Raw genomic sequence first — 10,000 nt, forward strand, 5'->3', positions numbered from 1 at the left:
GCTTCACCGCTATCTGTAATGCCTGCAAAAAAGAAACCCAGTGCATCGCAGTGATCAGTCATGACGCTCCATGCTCGGTTGTTAACACAACACTTACTTGGATGGCTTGTGCTTCATCGCGTTTCTCGTCCTCCGTGTTCATGGTAACGAAGCGCAGCACGAGTAGGTTCAATGAAGCGGCCACAACAGCCAGTCCGAAAAGGATGAAAATCAGAGCAAAAGCCACATACTCCGGCTTCTTGTTCAAAGCGTTATCCTTCTGTAGTGCAACCATATCACCAAACCCAATCGTGGTCAACGTAATGAAGCAGTAGTACACTGAATCAAAATAGCTCCATCCTTCGAATTTGCTAAAAGCGGCAGCTCCTCCAGCGATCGTTAACGAGCTGAGTGTCGTTACGACCAGTATAAGATCAACCTCGGAGGCAATGGCCTTTTTGCAGTTGAACGAAGTCTTCACTGCGTGCACAATCACACTGCTCAGCCGATTCACGCGCTCACCGATACTCTGGAACATCACCAGTCCCAGTGGAATGCCGATGGCTGCATAGCACATGGTAAAGATCTTCCCACTAACGGTAGACGGAGTTGAGTGTCCGTACCCGATCGTTGTCAGCACAGTAGTCGCGTAGTAGAAAGCGCCCGAAAATTTCCACTGCTGGCCCGCCTTATGTGGTTCCGACTTCATAATAACCGTCTCAATGACTTTAAAGTCCTCGGCGCTAATATTGTACCGGTTAATAAGCACATTTTCAATTGCTGCAAAACCAAAGTCCAACCAGGAGTGTATAAGCGTAAGTGTATTCGGGTGCAAGGACGAATCACGCCGATACAAACCACTCAGTGCCTTCCAGCGCTTCTTTTCCGTTTCTGACTCCAAAGCGTCGAACACAGCGGCCCCTATTAGCAGATAGGTGAAGGTGCAAACGATGAGCGAAATGGTCCTTACGTTTTGCTTTTTCATGCTCGTTCACTCCTGCAATGGCGAGAATTGACAATTAATGTAATGTGTCCTCTTAATCGCTTCCATCGGCATTTACTCACCGACACAAGGACTACGTTAGATTTTTACGCTTTGGCGTTTCTCTAAACAGATTAACACAGACGTTTCAGCTTTACGGATCAGAGGATGATTGTAATGTGTAGGACTGAATCTTCTAAAACGGGGCTTCTAATGAGATTTTTGGCATTCCTTCAGGCACTCTCGCACTACTTGGAGTTGTTCTTAGCTACGAGGAATCATGTTGTTTTGGCAGGAAATACAGCTGTTTGGCAATGGAAGTAGCACCTCTGAGCGGAGCTTTGGCACATTAATCCGGGAACTACTGGAATACACTGGACACGTTTACCTACAAGCAGCACAGCGGTAATCGGTTGGACAAAATAATACCATGATCCAACATGCCAGTTCCTTGTCCCTTATCGAGATATCGATTGACTTTTTTCCAACGTTGGTCTTCTACGAAGGATCTGACACTTGCTTTCACAGTGCGCATGTCACGCATCACCAAAAAGGACATGCTTCCTTGCTTGCTTGCACGTGCCCCGACTGCTGCTGCCATGCATGAAATAAAGCCTGACTATCCAGATTGTTTTTCGAATGGTTTTATTTTTCAAAATTATTCTCGATCTCATAATAAATCATATAAATAAGTGAATTATCGCTCCGTGTCTTCCGGAGACGGGATAGACTTACGGTGGCAACGGTTACGGTGAAATTGGTTTACTTAACTATCTATCTACGCCACTATTCCCTCATCCCTTTCTTCGTGGTCCTTAATCCCTGATGACGCGTACCTTTCCTCTTACTTGGCAGTGAGCCTCTATAAAGCACATTTCATATCATTTCCTAAACTAGGTTGCCCATTTGTTCTCTCGCGCCCCACGCCTTGCTCACCTTCCACAAGAACACATTCTCTACTATTGCACAGCCGTTGTATTGTAGAAGTCATTCATCTCGATTAGCTTTAGGGGATCCACTTAAACCTTTACTATGCATACAGTATCACCTTCCTCGTGGCACTACTGGGGCGTAGAGAGAGAACGAGAGACGATCCTATGAAACAACACGGGTTGATAAAATAAATAAAGCAATTCTGCTCTCTGGACGAGTCGGCAAGAGCTTGCACAACAACTGCTGCATTCAAAACACACATCACATACATTTCCCTTTTTTAAAAGCTGCTCCAGGACAATTCTGACAATTCTTGCAACACCACGTTCCTCGTTTGATTTTGGTTAACGCTAATCGTAAAATAACCTCTTCGCAAGAGTCCTTCAATGTGTGAAAAAGGAAAACCTTCTTTAAGACATTTGCCATTCGATTCACTACTGTGCAGTTCGGACGCGGGCTATCTGCCTCACGTGTTCCTGCTGTTGCCTGCTTGGGTAGCGCACTCACGTATCTTTGTCCCGGCACGCAGCAGAACAAGGCCCATTCTGCTATTTATAGCGTCCTGCGCTCCCATCGATTCCATCGGTCGTTGAAATGTGTGGCATTTGAAGATGATGACTTTGGAACGGATAACTTAACTTTGGTCGCATAACTGCTTGGTATGTTGTTTTTTATATAAAATGGTAATATCATTCAGGTAACTTGCTTCTCTTAATTAAATACGCACACACGCACACCGATAACCCATTAATTTCCACTTTTATAGTTCATGGAACCTGTTATGGGCCAAGAGCCGAGCGGGAGTCCGCCAGGACGCACGTGCTCTCCATTTGCACATTAGCATTATCATCAGCAACAGCTCGTTGCTACTGGAGTCACTTAGGATCGATCCAATGCTTGCTTAAACCTTAAATTGTCCGGCTCACATTTCGATCGAATAGGATGACGCCGGTTTGCTGAGGAGCAACGTGGCCGACTCTGACATTAGGTTCGTTTGCTGGTCCGCTTCCGGTTGGAGCGAAGGATCGTTGAAATCACTGGGCAGCTCTTCGATCTGCACCTGTGAGCACTCCCAGGGAATGGATGGATACGGCGAGCTTTCATTGTTGTTGTTGTTGTTCAGGATATGATTGCCGTGCATGAAAATGCTGGGATCTATATACTCATCGATGTCGATTATATTGTCTCCACCGTACGAGTTGGTGTAGAGGAAATCTGAAAAAAAAACACAACATATAGACAAATCACAATCATGATTCGCGACCTACGCGCATGAAGCGCAACACATCTACGGTTAATACACAGAATAGAAAAGACTACAGTAGAGTGCGAGGTTGTGGATGAAGGGGAAAGGTGCGGTATGATGGATGATGTGAAATGTTAGGAAACTACGATCGCGATCTATTCTCGACTGCCGTTGGTGTGAAATGAGTGGAAATGAAATGGAAGCAAACAAACATACACAATGTGCCATGGTGGAAGTCCAACTATAACGTTTCCGCCTTGTACCTGGCTGTGTTGTTTCCCAGTCAGTATCGAACTCCAGCTGCTGATTAAGCTCACGCTCATTGGCCGTCTGAATGGCGGGATTGTCGCTTTCACTCATATCGAATATCTCGGTAACTTTCACCTGCAAAAATGGGGATACGATAGAGATTAGTACTAAGAAGCGTGACCATTCCGGACAGCGTCATCGACGTGTCCCAGCGCATTCTACCTTATTGTCCTCGTCCATGTAGTAGTAAGCGTACATTGCATCGTGATGCGACGAAACCTGCAGAACGTGTTCGAACGCATCCAAATCACCAACCACGGAGTGATGTCCTCCGCTGTAGCTCGGTGTCATCTCCTTGCTGTAGGGCTTGCTGTTTACGTTCACGAGAGAAAAGCGAAGGAATAGAATCGCGTTATTGTGGTTCCATTCAACTAAACAACTTCTCAATGCACTCCCTACCCTTCAATGCCATCCATGCGCATGTCGATGATCGAGCTACGGTGATGGTGCTGGGCAGTGTTCTGATTATACTCGGTTAATGCTACATGACACTGCAGGTTCGCCGTACGCTGCTGTTGCTATACGAGAGAGGACAGACAGATTAGCTGAATGCGCCACGGCAAATCTTTCCCTCGATGGCTTACCTTCTGACGCCGACTCACTTTCAGTAGGATGCGGTTTAGATTTTTCAGGAAAAACTTACTAACGGCCCACAGTTGATTGCCTATCGATGGTGCCGCAACCATTAGCCTGTTGGTTGGAAAGAAATTCCAGATTAGATTCCAGGATCATGGTAATGCTCAGCATTCATTCACACACACATACACACACACACAAGCCCATAGGCATAATTACAATTTCCGCCACCAACAAGAGGAAGGACGTGGACAGGGAAGAGAAGAGACAGACAGCAAGACGAACAGGTGGGCTCGGTTGTTCAAGATCAATATGACTGTACGCTTACCGGTACACCATCCGGTTCTCGAGGGCCGCCAAGAAACGCTGTTGATCAAGGGGTCCGAGCGTTGATAGTCTAGCGAGTGAAGGAAACGGAAAGGGTAGGAATCGCCAAAGGGCACGATAGGACGAGGCAGATGGGTAAGTGGAGTAGAGAAGACGTTTACATTGGCTACAGTGCTGCTGTTGCTGCTGGTGCTGTGGTGTCTGCTGTTCGGCCATCGTGATGTTGGGACACACCACGTTGCCTAGCACTCGATAGCGAAATTCTCTTTGCTCCAGCAGGTCCCCCACGGCGCTAGTGACGCGATGGTGACGGTGTAGCAGGGCGACGGCAAATTTAGCAGGGTAAGGAAGTAGGCAGGAGAGGTGGTAGAGGGGATTTGATTCCAATACGGGGAGTTTGGTTAGTAAGGCGGTACTACTCTAAAGCATTAACACGAGATCCCAAAATGTGGACACAGGGGACGCAAACAGACGAATGAAACGCACATGGGAGGTGGTGGAGGTGGTGGTGCCGGTGGTGGTGGTGGGTGAGGCAGCGGAAATTGCACAGATTGCATAGGTGGACGCAAGCATTGAAGCTCCTGCAAAGACCGTCATTCATCATCGAGCGACTTCCGAGCACTTACTTGGTGAGCGTTGCACAAATGATATCAGCTGGCAGGATGGCCGGTAGGGAGAGAGCGGTCAGTAGCTTGCCTCCTCGATGACGAAAGACCCAATTGATGAGACCCTTGTTGGCCTGCTCAATGTAGGTCTGGAACACGGTCAGCACATTGTCCGGCATGCTACCGACGAGCGCATTCTTGCGATGCTGCGTACACTCCTTGCATTCGCTACATTCGGGATCGTACTCTTCCTGAATCCGTTCCTCCAGGCTGGTGGCCGGTTGCTCCGCCACGACAAACGTCGACTGTACCGCCAGACAGCGCGTGCAGCTGATGAGATTGTTGCGGTGCAGAAAGTTGAGCGCATCATCGAATCCCTGCTGGCAGAACGAGGACAGTATTTCCGGCTTCGGTGGGAACAGGATGCGTCCGAAGCGATTAATGTTCTCCTTCGATAACTCGATACTGGTGTTGGCCCAGTTCACGTGGAACATCTGGGAGCTGTTATCCCGTGGGCAGATGTCACTTTCGCCACAGAATGGACTAACCGTGACCGTGTTTTCGTCCAGCGTCGGTAAATTATCCGAGAACGCTCCATCCATATACCGGACACCGTGGAACCGTGGTGGTAACAGTCCCGAGAACACCGGAATGAAGCACGCGCAAAGTAATGCCTACGGTAGAGAGAGAGAGAGAGAGAGAGAAAGAGGGAAGTGAGATCAATGTTGCACGTGATCATAAGCGATCGGCGGCTACAAACCTGAAGCAAATCTTCGCGACTGTTAAACTGCGATACGATCACGTTCTTGCCATCGTACACCCGGGTCAGCGAGATGTGCAGCTTACCGTTGACGCGTTCGTGGGCATCGGCCGGTAGAAACTTCTGGAGTCCCTCCAACAGACACGTTTGAATGTTGAACCGTGGGCTAAACGGTCCCAGGGAGTGCGATCGCGCCTCGTTAACTACGCGGAAGAAATCCGACGTCATTTCACCTGCAAACCATAGTATTTCAGTGATTAATTGATGCCTTATTGTGACGACGGAAGGTGTTATCTAGACAATTGTACAGCTTCGCAAGGTCAACACAGAGACACACACACATGCGCCCACTGCAAACTCGCTTGAAGGGCGCACTATAGCTGCTAGCGCATGCGCCATCATGAACCCTTATACATGGCAGCAAGGTAATTGGACCATGAGCAGTCACAGCAACGCTGAACGCCCAGAGGCAAAGATTAGATAATATCAAGCCCCTCACATGGTGCGTCGCTATGCATGCCCTTCACTGCTGACGTCATGTCGGGTCTGTCTCTTCGACAGACACACCTCTCGCGGTCGCTTCGTCGTAACGGAAGCCGGTGAAACCGGTACCAGCGAGCGAGACGTGCCTCCAAAAATGTGTGGTCTGTGTTATGCTGCCCTTCTATGTTGCTGCTGCTGCTGCTGCTGCTGTTGGTATTTCTCAACATAAGTCTCGACGGCAGACACCGACGAGCGCTATTTCAACACCCACCACGTCTGCTGCGGTGTCGTGCTGCGATCGTCTATGTAGTGGTATACAGCAGCAGCACGCATCATCACGCCACATCGGATGATTTCCCCTGCCGTCGCTTCTCCCGCGATTGCCGCATCTTTGAAAGTATCTCTACGAACTATCCCGATGGTGCGTGCATGCGTACGTCTGTCCAGAGGGCTGGAGATGCTTCTAGAAGAAACCCTAAAAAGGGAAACGCGAAGGAGGACGGACGGTTGCGGCTAGGTGGGTGTGGTGTGGTGGGCAACATTTTTGGAGGCACGTCACTGGCCTCGCGCGCGCACGACCAGTTCGTTCCCTGCGTGCGATTAGACGGCTTTTGCGTCGTAGCCAAATATCGTGGCGCGTCGCAAGAGATACGAACAACAATCTCGAGGTCACACGTCGTATATAATCCCTTCGAAAACCGGACGAGCCCTTCTCGGTAGCGACACCCAGGCGGATGTGAACGCGAGGGTCTGGTTTGCGCCGCGTCTCTAAACGAGAACTCGGATAGAGTTGATTTCTAGTTGATCTCCTTGCAGTTAATTACGACGCACACAGCGCTGTGCTCAAAATGTGTGCAAATTCTAAGCTATCGCTTCGCTTATCTTATCATACAAGATTAAGCGTGGATTTAGACTGACAAATCCGGCAACGAACCCGGGCGCCAACACAAATTGACGAAATAGATTGAAAATTGCGGATAAATGAATCGTCGCAGCCGGCACCGACATAAACGGGAAGCGCGCTATGGTTATTGCTGAGAAACGATGAAGGTCGTCGTCGCAATTGATGGCCACCTCGCCCCTCGTGCCATTTCTAATCATTTAGCCCCCCGCGGCTCGGGGGCTCGGGGAAATCACTTTTCGCTATCACCCTTCGTGACCTTCAACTATAAACATTGCGTACACGCGTATCAGCAAGTAAGCGGGGTGCGGAGTGTGTGAAGTGGGCTGCTGCTTTCAAGCGTCCAAGTCCAGCGTTTTGTCCAATGCCTCGTAATCACGATAAGAAGCAGCGGCAGCACTGATTTACTTTCCTCCTCAACCCGATCCAATGCAAAGGATGACGTCAATCGGCGTCAATCGGTTTGTGATTGTTGTGATAGTACCGCATTAGGAACGATTGCTAGGAAGCATAGAATTATAGGCAGCAACAAAAAAAAAAGCGTAATCGTACAACATGATGATCATGGCGTACAACACCGATCATCCGATGCGATCGTACCACCGCCATTCAGACGAGACGACAGAGTGGCACGGGCAGATCATAAAGGGCGCCCGACAGATTGCATAGATGATAAGCCAGCCAGCCCCAGTCTGATCTCGCTGACCCTTTCTTCCTCTTCTCCTAAGCCGATTCACAAAGGCACAAAGGATGCGCGCGTTTGGGTCGCCTGGCCTCGAAACGAAAAGCGATCGTGATCGTCGCTACGTTTCCCTTATCACACGGCTAATGAGGACGAGAGACAAACATGTGTTTTAGTGTAGCTCACCATTAGATTGGAGCAGCAGTAGCAGTAGAAACAAATCGTGTCAATGCATTTGCGTCATTCCGTAATCGGTGGTATTCGAAACAACGATTTGAGGTTCTCTCTGCGCATCTCTCTCTCTCTCTCTATGTTCTCGTAATCAGTGGCCAGGAAGTGTTGAACATAGTATTAGCATCTTGGCTAATACAGTGTCGACGAAGTCGAGGAGGTGCTGCAACGTGCGCCAATGTATCACCCCCGTCGTGTGTCTGCATCATCAATTGGTCAATGTTTTTAATCGGATAAATCATTGCCATTCAACTGTCGCTCCACGTGCTGCTACGCGTTGGCAAAGTGCTTCACCTAGATGTCTCGTTGAGCACGACCTCTCTCGTAACACTCCCTACCGTCCGTCCATCTATGTAGCGTGTCACAAGTCACGATAAAACATGTGGTTGTTGCACGTGGTTTTGACGTTGCACCGTGTTGCGGCGTCGTTGACGCAATTTCGCACAGAGAGGCCATGTCTACACACGCTCACGGTATGAAATCCCCTTCAGCACCAGAGCAAACAACGCCATGGTGGTCGCGAATCGTCGTAAACACGTGACTTGTACTTGTTGCTTTGGCACACGCACGCACCAGGTGAAAGGACCGTTGCAAGGGCTTATTGTTGCTTAACCCTCATCTCTACAAGAAGAATGGCATGCATGATCGCGTGTTGGGCAGGGAAAGTGTTTCATATTATTGTTGTTGCTGCTGGTACAGCTCCTCAGCTATTGCCTTGCGATGTCTGTGTGTCCATTAGTCTCGCCGAGCGATAAGAAGACGGAGAGCAATGGAGCGCATCATCAACCACGCAAAAAGCGCGATCGGATCGCGTAGGTAAACGTACTTTGCAATGTACGATTCCATTGCAGCACCACTACCACCAGCTGCAAAACCGCGAAAGATCGCTGACCAGCGGTAGGCCAGCAGCGGTTTGTTCACGTTTCAGAGATGACACAAACGACGAACGCATGAGGAGCTCAACACCGTTTGGCCATCGTTAATTGATGCTGATGAAACGGAGCAATAAGGCCACGATGGACGCCGGCAATCGTATGTGTCGTTTGCTACTAATGTATTCAAAACAGACCCACTTCCTTTTAGCCAACGACGATGTCAGCAGTTCTCGGGGCCCGCTTTAACCCAATTTCCAGCTGCTAGTGGTTACAGCTTACCTGCTTATGCCATAATTTTAGACATTTGCTAACGCATTACTGGTTGATGGAATTGAAGGCAGTAGCGCGCAAGTTCAATAACCCAATTGACACCGAATCGGGTCACACGTTCACAGGCGGGTGGAGAGCGAGGTTCTTAATCTTCCTTCTTCTCGATGGAATCCAATGGATGGAAAAATGAGACAAAACAAATGTAGAAAAAGCGTCCTAATCAAACCGAGCGTCATTCCGCAAGAATGAATGGCGGTCCCCAACGTTGTGAAAACAAAATAATCTTGAAATTCTTGCCCATATGCTGATAACGTTGCCGCCCGCTCCGCCAGCCAGAAGCAAATCAAACTGCGCAAAATTGTAGAATTGCGGACCGCATTTTGCGTCACAGTTAGAGACACCCCACCCTTTTGTGGCGCCATTGGCCGTGGCCAAATATTCGGGAGGTTCAAGGTCAACAGGGTTTGCCCTTCTAATGCGTAGTTCCAGATGACGCACTGGAACGGGTGCTCGCGTTGCCCCTAACGGTGTGCGCCAATTTTATGGACGATTGACGTGTTCATTCGTTGGGAAGCTTATGATCGAGTGCAGGATTAAGGATCGGAAATTCAATGAATGCCCCCCCCCCCCAACCGACCGAGTGCAGTGCAGCGGGCTCTTCTAGATTAGATAGATAGACCAGCAGCACCGGGACCCCTCCTGCCTCCCGTTCTTTGTGTCCGATAAGGTGGCAATCACATGATAAGCCAGGTGTTGGAAACACCCCTCGAGCGTCCAAAGGGCAGTTCCAACGAAAATCCTCAACCAAAAGCATGATCTCATCGCATCGCGTGGGCTTTGT

At 49.1% G+C, this 10,000-nt stretch overlaps 2 protein-coding genes across 6 annotated transcripts in view; both read right to left on the minus strand.

The window, feature by feature from the left end:
- The window catches only part of LOC125957074 (two pore potassium channel protein sup-9), a 2,084-nt gene extending 576 nt beyond the window's left edge, over positions 1-1,508 (minus strand). The window contains exons 1-3 of one of the 2 annotated variants that reach the window (XM_049689486.1): positions 1,045-1,508; positions 98-976; positions 1-22 (exon numbers count right to left, since the gene is read on the minus strand). The exon at positions 1-22 is cut by the window's left edge and continues 576 nt beyond it. In XM_049689486.1, the coding sequence (XP_049545443.1) occupies positions 1-22; positions 98-964 (889 nt within the window). In that variant the 5' untranslated portion in view covers positions 965-976; positions 1,045-1,508. Of the gene's footprint in view, positions 23-97 lie in introns of both variants that reach the window. The other variant, XM_049689487.1, reaches the window with a different exon arrangement.
- A 578-nt stretch (positions 1,509-2,086) lies between these two features.
- The window catches only part of LOC125957073 (1-acylglycerol-3-phosphate O-acyltransferase Pnpla3-like), a 10,441-nt gene continuing 2,527 nt past the window's right edge, over positions 2,087-10,000 (minus strand). For 2 of the 4 annotated variants that reach the window (XM_049689483.1, XM_049689482.1), the window contains exons 3-10: positions 5,718-5,950; positions 4,979-5,631; positions 4,354-4,422; positions 4,034-4,139; positions 3,849-3,967; positions 3,612-3,759; positions 3,404-3,524; positions 2,087-3,109 (exon numbers count right to left, since the gene is read on the minus strand). In XM_049689483.1, the coding sequence (XP_049545440.1) occupies positions 2,817-3,109; positions 3,404-3,524; positions 3,612-3,759; positions 3,849-3,967; positions 4,034-4,139; positions 4,354-4,422; positions 4,979-5,631; positions 5,718-5,950 (1,742 nt within the window). In that variant the 3' untranslated portion in view covers positions 2,087-2,816. Of the gene's footprint in view, positions 3,110-3,356; positions 3,525-3,611; positions 3,760-3,848; positions 3,968-4,033; positions 4,140-4,353; positions 4,423-4,978; positions 5,632-5,717; positions 5,951-10,000 lie in introns of all 4 variants that reach the window. The other 2 variants (XM_049689485.1, XM_049689484.1) reach the window with 2 other exon arrangements.

This window comes from Anopheles darlingi, chromosome 3 (genome assembly GCF_943734745.1).
Source record: "Anopheles darlingi chromosome 3, idAnoDarlMG_H_01, whole genome shotgun sequence".
NCBI classification, from domain to species: Eukaryota; Metazoa; Arthropoda; class Insecta; order Diptera; family Culicidae; genus Anopheles; species Anopheles darlingi.